We start from the raw sequence: 17,633 nt of genomic DNA, 5'->3' as shown, positions 1-17,633 counted from the left end.
TATAATTAATCTATCAAACCATATTAATTTTAAGTTGACTTGTATAATAAATACATTCTTAATTATTTATTTTCTGTTTTCGTTTTTTATTCTCTTCCTACCAATAATTTCTTAATATCCGAAAACTAAATAAAAGGTAAAAAAAGAACAGGCAGAATCCAGCAGTAGATTCTCCACAGACAACTAACTACCCGATCTTGCCACTACTTTCACGCCCATTCCTCCTCTTCTCTCCTGCAGAGTGAGTGGGTGAACGAGTGCCTCAAGCAGACAAAAACTAAGCATTCATCGCGGTGAGGGAGTCACCCCACTGCCACACACAGACAAACCCACCACCGGCGCAGCTCTGTCCCTTCCATCGTTTAACCAAGCACTCTCTCACTCGTCAGTACTGGTTTCCTTGGCACTCGAGCCTCGAAAGAACAGCGTCTTCGGGGGCATTTACGAGGCCTGGCAGCTCACATACTCTACATTGCTCGCCTTCCTGGGTGCCTCTGAGATGGGTTGGAGCAGGAGAGTCCTGTGTGTCCGTGGATTCTCCTGGATCGTTTCGGCTTTGCTTCTGATGCCCCGGGAAGCCCATGCTGGTGTTGGTTCTGATGCTGCGGTTAGGTTCTTGGAGTCTCCTCCGGCATCCTCGGCATCGTCGAGGGCCACATTTCGGTTTGAGGTCACGGAGAGGAGGAACGGTGGCGCATGCCGCAGCTGCAGCATCACCTGCAAGGTTCGTGGGTTCAATCCCTTCTTCACGCCCATGCACATTGATCTGGAAGCTGAATGTTGTATTAACTGATATGGTAATTTTGTATGCACAAGGCGGTTGCACTTTTGACACTGACAAGGTACATATATCGGACTAGAGTATAAGACTCCTTTTTCTTCTCTTTGAGAGTCTCACAATTTATCAGGATACGTAAAAGCTTCAAGAGTGAAAGATTATATGAAGCAATTAACTATTATAATGAAGTAATTTTATGAGAATTATAAATTTTTCAGGATCCAAGAACTACGAGGATCGCAGACAACATATGAGCTAAATAATGGTGAACAGAAATTTCGTTTCTCTTAAAATTGACTATTGGTAGATTTCTTCTGTGCCTACTTTGGGATTGAAAATTTGCTTGCGAGTTATCAGCTAAAAGTTGCATTAGCATTTAGTGGCCACTAGGTTGTGCTACAGATCATGGAAAGAAGTATTTCGTCTATCTTGAAAGAATTTCTCTGGTTGTAATAACTTTCACTGTCAGAAAACCAACACCAATACAATGTTAGCAAGGTGTTCAACTTGTATTTTGTTAGTTTTGGAAAATTTGACCGGTAAACATGTAAAAGAAGCAGAGTGATAAAAAGGATACAACTACAGAAACAAGTTAAAGAGAGAGGGAATTTTGTTTAGTGAGACTGTTTCAACATTATGTCTGGAATAATTTGGATAAAAACGCACAACACACTTTTGTGTCCTTAGTTAAAGTTAGCTAAAATAGATGGTTAACCTTTTGGTGTCTTGAGCCTCTCATCTCTTTTGATCCTCCTTATAAGACTACTCATTTCCTCAAGAATATCTTATTCGCTGAATGCACACATGTTTTAAGTCAAACAAGTCCTCCAGGTATTCAGGTGCTTTACTTTTCACTGTATTTTGGACATTTTATCTTTAAAATGATTGGTATAGATCTTAAGGCCTACTGTTGGGATTGCATCAACAATGTAGGATGAGACCTGTTCATAAAATAAATGGCTCTTATCTGCTTATATTCAGACATGAGACAGATATCTGAGGCCAAGAGACTAGAGAAGTAGATATCTAGATTTTTAAAGTTGTGATTTCTGCTCTGTGTTCTAGACATGTAAATTTGAAAATTTTCTCTGTTTCAGGATGGTGGAATCTTCAACTTTTACTCAGAGAGTCTAGTCAAGGGTTGGACAATGAACATCTCTGATGTGATTCTGTTTACTAATTAATTTATAAAGATGGTTGAAAGGTTTGTTACAAAATAATATCTAAAATTTTCAGAAGGTGCTGGTAACCTTTTACAGTCTGAGCAAAAAAATATTTTAGTAAATTTTGAATTGAACTTAAAGAAAGGACGAACCTGATACATAAGACTCCTGCCAATCCAGGGTGTGGGAAGGATTAATCATGTGACGAGGGAGATTGTTTCCATTATTTGAACCCTGGTCACCCATGTACTAAATTCGCAATCTTCCTATAATGCCAAGACTTCCCCCCTTCTTAAACTAGATATCCTCAATATATTTTAGTATAGGTGGGAAATTAACTTACATATATCCTAGTAGATTTAGGAGTCTTCTTGATGACTTTATATATAAGAAAAGCCATAAATTTTAATCACTATATATCTTTTATGATTTATGAATAAAATGATATTCCACATGGCAAATTCCATAAGTCTTTAAGGCATAGTTATGGAACCCAGAGAAAAGAAGAAATGGAACCTTGGCCTATCAGTTCAATAATTAGATCATTTTTAATCCATAATGATTGAAATGCCCTTGATTGTAATTATCCTTTTATTTTATTTTGAGGGCATTTTAGTCTTTCAAGAGAGAAAATTTGAATTCTTTTCTCATCCAGAAGAGAAAATTTCAATAGATATTCCTTATGCCCACCAAAATTTGAGTTCTTATCTCACCCAGAGAGTTGAATGTACTTTTAAACAAATATAGAAGATATAATGATTCATAACTACTTAGAGAAAGACAATTCTAAGTCTTAATTTCAAAATTTTTAGCATTCATGCCACTGTATTTTCCATCAAGGAGTACAGAGTATACACAAGTAATATTGTTTGAGGAAATTGAAAGTATTTGAAATAGACATGGAATATTTTGTGATCAACTGATTAATTTAAAGAGTTGTAGGTAGAGGAAGATGATTTGCAAATTGTATCACTCTTGTTGGTGTGTTTCGGATCACAATTTGTTTTGTTTAGCAAATTTTAATATTTTTAGTGCTTAGAATCCTAATAACTGGTACACATAGAAATTACAATGTTTGTTTCTAGCTTTATTATATGTTTTATGAACATTTTAAAAGTCTTACTATCAGGCATGTGTATCAGCTCACTTCATATGATGTTTTTCCATATCTTATGGTCATGTCATGACTGCTTTGAATTAATAGCTAGAGTACTAAAGAAACAATGAACTCCATTATTTAATCACTAGTTATGACAATTAGTCTAACAAAGAATTTACATATTTGACCAACACTCTGTCTGACCATGGTTGTTTTAAGTTTTAACATAATGCAGCTAGATAACTACAGTTCCTCTGCTTGTGAACCAAAAGAAGTTACGTACTCAGGCTTGCTTGAAGGAGATCATCTGTTTGAGGTCTGCATCAGTGGTTCTCAAAGAGTTCGCTGTGCTAGCTATAAATGGATTGTTGGTTAAGAAACTCCCCTGTCATTCCTGTTTCTCTTTGATAAATTTAGTTTCATTTTGACTTGAAGTTACCATGTTCCTTATATCATCTCTTCTTTCAGTTTTATGTTGAAAATTAGTAAATAATATTGAATAGATGTTGTATTTCGGAAGTTACAAAAGGTAAAAGAAAGAGATTAAGATCTTGGTCAAACACTAGTTTCAGTATCTAGTTGGATGTGTATTTTATCAATATACCAAGCAGTATAATGATCTGTAACATTCAGTGTCACCAGAAATGCTGACCTGTTTACTGATTGGTACAACCAAAACTTAATTTCTTGCCTTAAGAGATATTATATTATCTAAAGTGAAAATCAAGTCAATTGTGTATAATCTAGTCAAATTTGTTAAATATCTTTTGATCAGAATAATTGCTATTGATTTATGTTAAGACTCTCAGGTCTAGATTTTATTAATATTTAAATAAATCCTGGTTTTGTTGAATTGGGAAATCATTTTCTATTATTTTAGTATCTTTAAAATAATCTTTTTTCATTATTTTTAATAGTTACTTTACGGATTCTCAAAGCTCGGTTGAGTGATTTAATGAATAGTAGTCATATTTTAAGGATTTAAATCTTGATCTGATGCAAATTTTGGCAATCTATTGGATAGGTAAAACACCAGTTACCAATCTTTACCAATTTTAACTGAAAACATAATTAAAAAATGTGGTCCAATATCGTTCTATGGTTGACTTGGTTACTGTGGTACACATTGTATAGACCTGTATTTAAAACCTTGATTTTAGGTACAGATTGTATTGGGAGAGTTTCCTAAATTAGGTCAGACAATTTAGGAAATTCTTGATGACTTTAAATGAGATTTATGGGTCCCTACAGAGGAATATGTCTACTGTATAGTATAATTTTCATTTATTTTTAAGCCCCAGATTGATTAGGATCTACTTATATGAAGTTTGCTTATTGAAGTTTTTATATTGAGGAAAAGTGGCTTTTGTTTGCTGTTCTGAGTAATAAAAGATAGTTTTGTTTTCTGCTGGATGGCACAGGTATCTCTTTCCTTATTTTCTCTTATCTATTTATTTTCTTGCGTCTTTTTTTTTCCTGATATGATAGCAGAACTGCTGCTATTTTTAGCAATAAAATCCCTTCAATTGCTGTTATCTTGGTGCAACAGGCCATAATCTGTTGAATTTGACTCAAACAATACTGGATCCACCTTCAGTATATGGATATTTATTCCCAACTTTTCATCTGTGTGCTTTTTGTCATCATCTTGTTCAAAACTAAGAGCATGTTGTATTATTAGTTATTTGTTAGCTATCTGGCAACCAAGTAATAAGATGGGTGTATGCTAGTTCCTAATTTCATAATGTTTGGACTTTAAGGTTTTGTCTTGAATTCCTTAAATGGATGGTTTTAACAAGTTATATAAGCATAGCAAGTAATTTCTCTCATGATAAGCAGTTTACCAAGAACTTTCTCTTTGGATACCTAGTTTATAACTCTATGATCAATTTTACAAATTTATTTGAAAAATTCTCTGAAAAGATCTGCATATAAAGCTAGATTGATTCATTAACTTCCGTGCCTGAACATGGCACTGCTTTAGAGGATTATCTACTTTATAATTATAAATAGAATTACATCTGTGATAAGACGTATGTCTCCAACTTGTTTACTAATACCCTTGGTGATTATTTATCCAACCTAAACCATGTTTTTGACAGCTCATGCACTATACATTCTAACTTTGTTGTCCTTTCTCTGCAGATACAATTTCCCCCACTGCATGCATTTCTGCTGCATCATCTTTCACAAATGCTTTGAATGTATCAGTAAATGTTTCTTTCAGTGAACCCTGCACCAATGGAGGAGGATTTAAGTGCTCCTCTAGTAAATGCAATGTGAGTATGCAGAAAACTTGAAAGTTCTACTCAAAGACTAATTATCCCTCTTAGGTTCACTATACAACAAATGTTGTTCTTCATTTTTCACATGGATGTGTAATTTCTTACTTCTTTATTCTCCTGTCACTCTCTTTATACATAATCTTACTATTACCTGTCCAGCATCTAGTTTATCAGTATAATCTGTTCCAAATTTCTGAGTCTTGGATACTTATCCTCAGTAGCTTTAATTATAAACTTGTTTACCATAATGTTGCCAAGTATTAGGATTTAGTCTTGCCATCCTACCTTAATCTCTCATTTTCTCTTTATTCTTTTTCTTTCCCCTTAAGTTTCAGTATCTAATTGCTTCTTCCTATAGCTTCTTGTTTATGGAGCTGGCCATGTTTTACCATCTACTCTCAAGGTTCTTCTTCCTGACCGAGTATTTACCCTTATGGTGGGTATATCAGCTGATGTTCAGTTTGGTCGATTGGTACTGGTCATGGATAAGGGCTTCTGTATGGACAGTGCTGGGAACAGTTTCGAACGAACATCAAATTCAAGTTTCATATTACATTTTGGTATGCTATCTGCTTTATCAAATTTCTAAATCATGGTTCCAACTAATTGCAGTAAGCAATTTTTTTCTGAATATTTTTAAATAAATCTGAGATTACACTAAGTTCTGTATAATAAGCCTAATAAATTATGCCACTTGTAAATTTTATGCCCACTTTGATTTCACGTATGCTATGAGGTGTGAATGAAAAAAAATTTTATATGAAAATTTCAATATTCTCATAGTATTGAGCCATATCAAGAATTATGTTCATGCTGTGCTTTACTTGATTATTTTTCATCAATATTTTATAATGTATTTTTGTAAAGGATAAATTCAAATGCATATATGTTGTCTTTGTTACTGCCCTTTTACCTATCCTCTCTTGCCATTTGTGACTTGCAGATAGAAGGAGTGTCTTCATGAACTTGACAACTCACATCCCGAAGAAGTCACTTCAACTTAATGGCAAGCTTAGAACTGCAGAGGCTACTAACACTTATAAGGGCTTAAAAATATATTTATCTTTTTCAGAGCCAGTTCTTAATTCATCTGAAGAAATTCTAGGCCTTCTTCATTCAACTTCTGGTTCACTTATTCCTACAAAAAGGAATAGCCTTGGAAACCGTCGCTTTGGCTATTTAGTAAGCTGGTTTGAATATTCATGTTAATTATTCTACTGTTATTGATATAATGCACCCTTCTTTTTTAAAATTAATTCCATGACTACCTTTCTTGTTTAGGTACGCAGCATTTCAAGCATGACTGTTGTTACCATAAGTTGTGATACTAACAATATAATCAGCAGACAAGGGACACCAATTTCTCCATCAGATCCAATCACATTCCTCTATGGTATTTTCTTCTCTTACAGGAGTATGAAACTATATTCCAACATTCCAGTTGCATGAAGAAGTCCATCTTCAATTTCTGCCAACTATCATCTGCTCCTAGATTACATTGCAATATCTTTTCTTAATTGGACCATTTCCACAAGTAATAGAACCTCATCATACAGAATAGAACACTGCCACTTACAAAACCTTAAGGCTATGTTTAGAAACACATTTGCATTTTTAATGTGCACTTTAAGAAAAGGGTTTGAGCAAATGTGTAATTGTGGAATGCTTTTAAGTATTTGGTAAATAATATATAATAACAGTATTTTAAATGTGCATTGATGTAAGTGTTATTTAGTAAAATTGTATTTCAAAGGTCAATTGAATTTTTTGTGACAAATTTATCGTTGTAATATATTTAATATATATATTCAAAAGTGAACACATGTTTTTTTATTTAAATAAATAAAATAAATAAAATAAATAAAATAAATAAAATAAATAAATGAATGTATATAATCTTATAAAAAATTTATATGGCCCAAATATATAATAAATGAATAATATATTCATAATAAATAAATATAAAATAATCTTTAAAAGTAAAGAAATAAAATTTTACCTTATAGAAATATAAATCATATTGATTTCTCATTAAATCATTTTGACAATCTTGTAATTTTAGATAAAATCATAGGGTAATTTCAGAATTTGAAAAATTACATTAGCATCCCGTAAATACTGAAATAATAATGCTACCCTGATGTAGCATCAATATTTAAGCATTTTCAATATAACATTTAGATCATATGTGATTTGAAAAAAAAATTATCAAGTACCAATTCACATTTAAAATGTGTATTAGGCCCTCAATTCACATTTCAAATATATTCCCAAACGCACCCTAAGTCCCTAGAACATTAGAGAAGGAATCCGCTTAACCCTACTACACCATGTACAATTGTCAACTAATAAAAAAAAACAACAAGTAAACTTCTAATTTTATCATCCAGATCAACCTTAAGTAAGTGCCTTCCTTGGAATAGGACAAAATAAAGACCACTTTTGACAAGTTGTCTATTGTTAAATTTTCAATAATTTTTGAAGTCAAATAAATTTGAATGTTTCGGACTTTCTATGCATCTATGAGTTGTATCGTTATCCAATGCATGTAATTTGATAATGTAAATATAGATGCTCAAAGGCCTTCTGCAAGGTTAGTGACAACTTTTAACACATCTATGACTTGATCATCATCATCCTTATCTAGTGCATGTTATTTGGTACTGAAATATAGATGCTCAAAGGCCTTCTGTAAGATTAAGTACAACTTCTAACATGAGGACCGGACAACATAAAATACCAGTGCTGATAAAGTTTGTGAAGCCTGTTTTTGACTTTAATTCTTCAGCTATAAGAATTTCTGGAGGATATATACTGAGGTATGTATTTGAATGCTAATGAATTCTTGTATTTGGAGGTTTATCATTCTGTGCTCTAACACAAGTTGGTTTAGTAAAACAAACTACTGATGACTTCCTTTTGACTTTGGGATTAGCTTTCACGAAATAACAATGAGCATATACATCATTGAGATCAATGGCAATGATAGTCTTATATCTGTGGAAGTTCCTGAAAATAAGACAGTAGATATTGCTGGAAACAAGAACCTTCAGTCAAATATTCTACAACTGAAGCACTGTAAGGCTTTCTGTCTTCCATATCAAAAAAAATTCTCATATCATTTGATGATTGTTCCTGTTCTAACTTCAATATATTATAGATCACTTACAAGTTCAGCCTTTTAGTTAAAATGTCAGAATCAATATGCTTTATGCAGACCTGGTAGATGAAGTGAAATAAAAAGAGGCCCTAACAAAATGCATGATTTCCTCTTATGAAAGGAAATATCACTGATACAGAACTGATGTCAATGGGTGATGAGGATTTTAAAATAATTTGTGTTGATATAGGAGGTTTTCAGACAATGCAACTTCTATGTTCTTTGAGTAGTCGGAAAAAGGTTTCTGGTCACTATTGAAAATTTATTGATATTCTTGTTGAGTTGATGGTAGGAATTTTTTGGTCATGGTTGTCCTAGTCTGATTTAGATCGAGTAGTCTGGTTTTTGATAGATGGGGCTCTCTTTTCTGTTCTTCATGGATTTTCAAATCAATGATCTTCAGTGTTGATTTTCAAATGAATGTTCTGTGAGACATACTTCTATTCCACATACACCTTTACCTTGTAAATTATTACTTAAGCTTAAGTGGGTATATAACTATATATATATGATTTCATAATTTTTTTCATTTGTCTATATAATATAAATTCAATTGCTTATTTTCATTTTTGAATGAAATATTCACTTATTTATTTCTCACACATGATTTTCTATTTATTAGGTTGTAATGTTCTTTTAAATATTTTAAATGAATTTCCTACTTCGTCACTTACATGACAGCATACTTCTTTGTACTTCTTTTGTAGTAGTGAAATTCTTGTACATGTGTGTTCTTTTATTTCTTCTAAAGCACTTAATTGTCTTCTTTGTTTAGCTCATTCTCAGTCAAGATCACTTAACCATTTCAAAATTCTTGAGCTAAGTCAATATTTATTTCTTCATCTGTGTATGTTTAGTTGCAGTCCTCAAATAGTATATAATAAGAGAATATTGCTTAAAATGGTAAGAAAATGTCCAAATGAGGCTTGTAAATGTCATGGTTAGACTGTGAGTTGATTAGGATTAATGGTGCACAAAGAGATATGGGAGATCTAAGAAAGCTTTATCAGAAACAGTAAAAAGAGATTTAAATATTCTTGATATAACTAGTGATAGCAAAGAGCTCAATGGTGGGAAGCTAAAGGATACATGGAATTAGCCCAAATAGTTGGGATGTTAGGGTATGTTGCTATTGTTGTATAATAATTTTCTCAATCTATGTTTTATGTGTTGCATTATAAATTTTACTAATAGAGTAAGCTGTAAGAAAATTCTTTGATACCAACTTGATTTTCTAAATCATTATAGTAGAAACATAATAAAAACTAATGTGGAAACGAAATAGCGTACCTCCAACCATTGTTGTCAAGAATTTTTGCAGAGGTTTCTTCTTGAACTTTGGCACTTCTCGGCTCAGAACTTTCGCTTTAGATGGTGTAGGAAAACCTTTTTGCTTCAAAGAGATGATCGAGCTCAGGGACCAAAATTCTCATATATATAGATGTTCTCCCATCAAGAACATTTATTATCACCAACTCATAACGTTCAAGAATTAATTTAAATTTATAACGTTTGGACCATAATGAATAACTTAATGATATTAAATATTTAATAATGTTGGTTACATTTAGAATGAAAAATTAAAATATTTAAAACACAATAAATGAAGAAATTGATTATAATGAATTATGAATCTTAATGAGAACGATTACATTATTATTAAATATAATATTTAATAATAACGGTTACATTCTCGTACTTGGTCCATACGTTTAGCTTAATAATTTGAATTAATCTTTCTCGAACAACTTTCTTAAGAAATAAATACATGAATCATAGCGATAAGTCTTCTAAGAGCGAGTATTATCATCCATGTATCACAATGTATTTGGTTTCTTAATCTTAATGTGGTAATATTACTTAATGAATAAACCTTATGTTTATTCTTGGTCCAATAACAATATATTTTCTTAAAATAATGTGCACGTGAATGAGAAAATTTCATAATATATAAGAGTTTCAATGCAATTACAAAGTGGAACCAAGTCCCATTTTCTCTACATGATCCTTGAATTTCAGATGTGGCATGCCTTTAGTCAAAGGATTAACAATCATTAATTCAGTGCTAATATGCTCAATGATCACTTTCTTTTCTTTTACACGTTCTCTTATGGCTAAATACTTAATGTCGATGTGTTTACTTCGACTTCCACTTTTATTATTTTTACCCATAAAGACAGCAGCTGAATTATCACAGAAAATTCTTAATGGCTTAAAATTAGAAAACATGATTCTAAACCCAGAAATGAAACTCTTAAGCCATACACCATGTGAAGTAGCCTCAAAACAGGAGACAAACTCAATTCCATGGTAGAAGTAGTAGTCAAGGTCTGCTTAGCGCTTCTCCAAGAAATAGCTTCATCAGCCATCATAAAAATATATCATGATGTTGATTTACAAGAATCAACACAACCGGCGAAGTCTGAATCTGAGTAACCAATCACATCCAGATTATCTGTATGTCTATACATAAGCATGTAATCTTTGGTTCCTTATAGATACCTCATCACTTTCTTTGCAGCTCTCTAGTGGTCATACCTGAATTACTCTGATATTGGCCTAGCATCCCCACAATAAATGCAATATCAGGTTTAGTATAAACCTGAGCATACATAAGGCTTCCTACGGCAGAAGCATATGGGATGTTTTTCATTGATTCCCTTTCAAAGTTGTTCTTTGGGAATTGGTTCAAATTGAACCTATCACCTTTCACAATGGGAGCAATATTTAGTGAACAATCTTTCATCCGAAATCTTTCTAAAAGTTTATCGATATAGGTTTCTTGTGATAGACCTAAAATGCCTCGAGGTCCATCTCTATGGATCTTAATGCCACTGACATAAGATGCTTCACCCATATCCTTCATGTCAAATTTTTTAGAAATGAATTGTTTCACCTCATGCAGTAAATCCTTATCATTGGTTTTAAGCAAAATATCATCTACGTATAAAACAAGAAAACATATTTTACTCCCACTGACCTTCTGGTATATACATTGATCCATGAGATTTTCAACAAATCCGAATGAAGAAATCACTTCATAGAATTTAAAATACCATTGGCGAGAGGTTTGTTTTAAACCGTATATAGACTTCTTAAGCTTACAAACCAAATGCTCACCAACACTAGAGGAGAAACCTTCAGGTTGTTTCATATAAACCTCTTCCTCTAGATCTCCATTAAGAAATATCATTTTCACATCCATTTGTTGCAACTCAAGGTCAAAATGAGCAACTAATTCCAAAATGATACGAAGAGAATCTTTCTTAGATACATGAGAAAACATCTCCAGATAATTGATTCCCTCCTTTTGAGTAAATCCCTTTGCAACAAGTCTTGCCTTATATCTCTCAATGTTGCCTAACGAATTTTTCTTAGTTTTAAAGACTCATTTGCAACCAATAACCTTTGCTTCATTAGGCAACTCTACAAAATCCCAGACTCCATTGCTCATCATGGAATTCATCTCTTCTTTCATTGCATCAAGCCACAAATTTGACTCTTTGCAACTCATGGCTTGTGAAAATATTTCAGGATCATTTTTGGCTCTAATATTATAGTCAGATTCTTGTAGGTATACAACATAATCACTAGGATTGATGATTTTTATTTCTAGTAAATCTTCTTATTGATGTACCAATGTTTCCCTGAGGAACTTGTGGTTCATCTAGTTGTTCAAGAGCTTGTTGTAATTCCTGAACTGCTTGATCTATTAGAATAGTATCAACAACTTGTGGAATTTAAATGATTGGTTATTCAGCACTAGTTTGTACTTGAGGAGTGCTATGAACTATAACAAATCTATCATTTAATGTGGAAGGTTGAGATTCTATATGATCATGTGCGGAAACTATGTTCCTGAAATGATCGCTTCATTAATCACATCATCCTCAAGAAATTTAGCATTTCTTGATTCCATAATCCTGGTTGTGTGAGATGGACAATAGAACTTGTAACCTTTGGACTTTTCGGCATATGCAATGAAATAACCACTAATAGTCCTCGGGTCCAGTTTCTTCTCTTGTGGATTATATATCCTGATTTCATACGGACATCCCCAAAAGCGCATATGTCGCAAACTCGGTTTCCAACCTTTCCATAATTCAAATGGTGTCTTTTGGACAGCCTTGGTTGGAACTCGGTTTAATATATACACAGCCGTCAGTGCTTCAGTCCACAAGAACTTAGGAAGATTGGAGTTGCTAAGCATACTTCACACCATGTCTAATAATGTTCGGTTTCTTCTTTCTGCAACACCATTCTGGTCTGGAGAACCAGGCATAGTGTATTGGGCAACAATCCCATGTTCCTGAAGAAACTTAGCAATAGACCAGGTGCTTGTCTATTTTCAGTATATTTACCATAATATTCTCCATCCCTATCTGATCTCACAATTTTAATTTGTTTACTATATTGGTTCTCAACTTCAGCCTTAAAGATTTTGAAGGCATCCAATGCTTCATTTTTGTTATGAAGCAAATATATATACATATATCATGAGTAATTATCTATAAAGGAGATAAAGTATTTCTGACCATGTATGTCCATATCTGGACAACATATATCAGTATGAATGATCTCTAATATGTCTGAACTCCTATTAGCACCCTTTTTTAGATTTATTGGTCTGCTTTCCCTTAATACAGTCCACACAAGTCTTAAAATTAGTAAAATCAAGAGTACTAAGTACCCCATCTTTAACTAATCTTTTAATTCTCTCTATGGAGATATGTCCTAATCTCCGATGCCATAATATAGAGGAGTCCTCATTAATATTACAGCTTTTAATGCCAGCGTGAACATGCATTGAACTTTGAGTATTATCATTTTGTAATAAAATACGATAAAGACCATCAGACAAAATACCATTCCCAACACAATCAGAATTATATAATAAACGAAATGATATGTATTTAAAATTAAAGGAATACCCAAATGGTATGAGTCTGGAAATAAAAATTAAGTTTTGTGAGAAACTTGGTACATAAAAGGTCCTTTCCTATTTTAAAACAAAACCACTACTTAAGGTTAAAATGCATGTTCCAATTGCCTCAACATGTGAGCCCATCTTATTTCCTGATAAGATGCTTTGCTCACTTCCCATTGGCTTTCTTAGGTTTTGCATACCCTGCAAAGAGTTTGCAATATGAATTGTTGATCCAGAGTCAATCCACCAGGTGTTAATATTAACATTGACTATATTAGATTCATAACACACAACCGAGGTTAGTTTACCTTTCTTTTCAAGCCATTGTTCGAATTTTGTACATTCCTTCTTCATATGTCTCTTTCTTTTACAAAAGAAACACTTTGTTTCATTCTTGATATCAGCTTGGGATGGTATTTTGCATTTTTCTTGATGATGAGCATTCTGATTGGTTTGGTTTTTGTCAGTTTTATTCTTCTCGCGAGTGGTTACCACCAATGCACTCTCACCCAGTTCCATCACTAGCCTCTCATCTTCTTGAACACACATGGTTATTAATTCATTGATTGACCATTTGTCCTTATGTGTATTATATAAAATTTTAAAAGAGTCATATTGAGGTGTAAGGGTGCTCAGAATATAGTGCACCAGGAAGGATTCTGACATATTAACCTCGAGTTTCTTAAGTTGAGTCGTAATATCTCGCATTTGCATTATGTGCTCACGCACACCCTTTATGTTAGTGAGTCTAAGGGATGAGAATTTTATTATTAGGGTACTTGCTAGTGCCTTATCTGAAGTGACGAATTGCTCATCGATAGCTTTTAGCAAGTCTCGGACATTTTCATGTTGGTCAACAGAACCACGTATGCCAGCAGTTATCTTAGTTTTGAAAAACATTACGCTGAGCCGATTGGATCGCTCCTGTCGCTCATATAACGTGATCTCAGTTAGAGTGCTGGTATTAGTGACTATAGGTGGTTCGTCTTTCCTAATAGCATAATCAATATCCATCCACCCTAAATAGAGGAGAATCATCTCCTTCCATATCTTATAGTTATCACCACTAAGTTCGAGAATATCACATCAAATATCAGAGAAATTAACAGTCTGAGAAACTGCATAAAATCAAACATGCTTATGTCAAAATTTGAAGCTTAATAGTCTAAATTATATGTTTTACCAATGTGTAACATGCCAAAAAATATGAATCTCATGACATAAAAATTGCTTATAGGCTAAATTCTTAATTCAAATAGATTCAAATGGTCTTTATGGTAAAACTATCAAATTATATTCTAATTCATAATCCATGTGGGTAAATTATGAAAATAATCTGATATTTTATCCTGATTAATTATATTAAATATAATAAAAGATTTTGTGGGATAACAATTATTATATGAAATATAATCGGTCACTATATGATATCTAATTACTTATATGATCCTTATTTTAACTTTATATATAATTTTAATTAATTAAGAATGCTGTGGTTAATTCTTAACTAATTAAGATTATATGGATCACTAGATATTTTAAACATTAAAAGTTGACTCATAAGTATAATTTTATATAACTAAATATGCATACGTAATATGAGCATTTTACCGACTAAAAATGTTGAAAATGATATTTCCTCATGATTTTCAACAAAATATATCAAGAAGTTTCCAAGAAGAAACCAAAATCAAATCATTTTCATAGCATAAAAATGAAAACTCTTTCATATCAAGGCAGAGGTCAATCGGCTCTGATACCAAATGTAAGAAAATTCTTTGATACCAACTTATGTTTCTAAATCATTATAGTATAAACACAATAAAAATTGATGCGGAAACGAAATAGCGTATCTCCAACCATTGTTGTCAAGAATTTTTACAGAGGTTTTTTCTTTAACTTTGGCATTTCTCGACTCAGAACTTTCGCTTTAGATGGTGTAGGAAAACCTTTTTGCTTCAAAGAGATGATTGAGCCTAGGGACCAAAATCCTCATATATACAGATGTTCTCCCATCAAGAACATTTATTATCATCAACTCATAACGTTTAAGAATTAATTCAAATTTATAACGTTTGGACCATAATGAATAACTTAATGATATTAAATATTTAATAATAATGGTTACATTTAGAATGAAAAACCGAAATATTTAAAATATAATAAATGAAGAAATTGATTATAATGAATTATGAATCTTAATGAGAACGGTTACATTATTATTAAATATAATATTTAATAATAATGGTTACATAAGCAACAATATTTCACCATAACTGATGCTTGATACCTCAGTAAGCATTTGATTGTGTTCATGAGATAAATTATAATTTACCCATTTTTTCTGAAAATGTATGCATGCACATTTGATTGGTAAAGGACTTGATGCTAAGCAACCTCCTCGGCACTCCTACATGCCTTTGTAATGTAATATTTCAATTTGGACCTTTAAATATGATTACATGAAGGGTTAATAAAATGTCTTATTTTCTATTTATAGTTTGTTATACTGAGCAAACTTCAATTAAGATCTTTTCGCTGCATGTAACAGATACCACACCAACAATATCATCATTTGTTTCTTTAGTTGCTACCAGTGCATTTGCAATAACATCAATGGTTGCAGCATTGCTCACTGTTTCAACTTCAAGCCTCCTATCTTCCGGAGCAGTTTCTAGACAGAAAGCATATCTTGTTTCCGAACCATCAAGGAATCTTTTGGTATAGTACTGAAGCTATTGGAACTTATAAGTTACCAGTATATCAAGTTGCTTTTTCATTTTGATGTTACAAATGAAGCTACAACACTATCTCGGTATTATATGAAGACATATTATGTTCATATGAGTTCCTTTTTCTCTAAATTTTAAAAATATAAAAAAAAAATCAACAATGGCCAAACAAACAGTTAAGAGGGTCAGGCTTATATTAATAATAGAAGTTGATACATTTTAACCTGTGATGTATTCATAATTAACATTTATACCTGATCCTTGTAAAATTTTCTTGTCACTCTTATACACACAAATTTTAGCATTTGACTCATTTGGAAGTTTTAGACCAGGCTATGAATCATGATGTTCTGCTTGCTGATAATTTCTATAATAGTACATGAATGGCAGTGCTCATGGTCAGATTGTTATCTAAAGCTATATATCTTTTTATTGCTTATTAGTCAGCTATAGGCTTGTGTAGATATCATGGGCTACCGCACATGGTGAACATGGCATGTTAATGGGCCAGCCTGATTTTTTTTCATTAGATGCCAAATTGTAATGCATGCATGTCAAAGATTCTAGGTCAATAGGATGGCTAGATTCAAAGTCTCATTTTATTATCTTGTTCATAACAACCTCCAATTAAGCTTGTACAAAAGAAAAAAAAAGAGAAACAATAAGCTAAAATCTGACTTTATAGTCATGGATCCGAGACAAACATGCTCTTTGGGATGATGCGTTAATTTAGGAAATTCTATCAACTAATCATTGAGTACAATGTGATTAAACATGGTGGCCTAATGTTCCATAGGTTGAGATAATTATATAACTTAATAGTTTAACACAAATATGATTTTGCTTGACTTGACTGCTTGATATTATAAACATTTAAGGATTTGGACTTTACATATCATTTGAGACTACTATAATAAGAAGTCCTTCCAAGGTAGTAAATCTTGTACCTTCTTAAGATCTCAGCTAAATAGACTAGTGGCTTAAGAATTCTTTTGAAACAACCTATACTTGGAATAGGAATAGAAAATAAGAATCTTATTCAGAACATACCTCTGAAACTCCTTAATATACCAACTAAACATAAAGATGAAAATACATCTGAGAAGTACAAAAAAACGAAAAACGAAAAAGGTATAATTGCTCATAACTCCAGTGCAATCAGCTTTGTGTGCTAATCCATAAGTGGAGTCCAGATGCCTATAAAGAGTTGGTTGTTGAGACCAAAGGCCTGTGAACCCAAGGTTACCTATTTTGAGTTGCCTGATACAGATTGTGTTAGACAAAACTGGAAAAATCCTGGCCGATATCGAGTATACCTATCATGACAATAAACTTAATTGATCTTTCAGATCCACCATTTTTTAGTTATAAAAATGTGCTTAACATTCTTCCAATATATGATGGTTAATCATAAAGTACATTATTATATAGGGTATCAGGATTCTATGGAAAATAATTGCAACCTTAATGCTGGTATGATCTGATAAAT

General features: G+C 32.4%; 1 protein-coding gene across 2 annotated transcripts in view; it reads left to right on the top strand.

The window, feature by feature from the left end:
• Nucleotides 1-266: 266 nt before the first annotated feature.
• LOC135679008 (uncharacterized) overlaps nucleotides 267-17,633 on the top strand; it is a 20,374-nt gene continuing 3,007 nt past the window's right edge. Inside the window, exons 1-9 of one of the 2 annotated variants that reach the window (XM_065192339.1) lie at nucleotides 267-724; nucleotides 3,276-3,411; nucleotides 5,186-5,319; nucleotides 5,684-5,885; nucleotides 6,269-6,507; nucleotides 6,607-6,718; nucleotides 8,000-8,144; nucleotides 8,261-8,403; nucleotides 15,964-16,133. In XM_065192339.1, the coding sequence (XP_065048411.1) occupies nucleotides 500-724; nucleotides 3,276-3,411; nucleotides 5,186-5,319; nucleotides 5,684-5,885; nucleotides 6,269-6,507; nucleotides 6,607-6,718; nucleotides 8,000-8,144; nucleotides 8,261-8,403; nucleotides 15,964-16,133 (1,506 nt within the window). In that variant the 5' untranslated portion in view covers nucleotides 267-499. The remainder of the gene's footprint in view (nucleotides 725-3,275; nucleotides 3,412-5,185; nucleotides 5,320-5,683; nucleotides 5,886-6,268; nucleotides 6,508-6,606; nucleotides 6,719-7,999; nucleotides 8,145-8,260; nucleotides 8,404-15,963; nucleotides 16,134-17,633) is intronic. The other variant, XM_065192340.1, reaches the window with a different exon arrangement.

The sequence above is a fragment of the Musa acuminata genome, chromosome BXJ1-7 (genome assembly GCF_036884655.1).
Source record: "Musa acuminata AAA Group cultivar baxijiao chromosome BXJ1-7, Cavendish_Baxijiao_AAA, whole genome shotgun sequence".
In the NCBI taxonomy this organism is placed as follows: domain Eukaryota; kingdom Viridiplantae; phylum Streptophyta; class Magnoliopsida; order Zingiberales; family Musaceae; genus Musa; species Musa acuminata.
The sequence above is the reverse complement of the archived record's forward strand: the minus strand, read 5'-3'. Positions and strand labels throughout refer to the sequence as shown.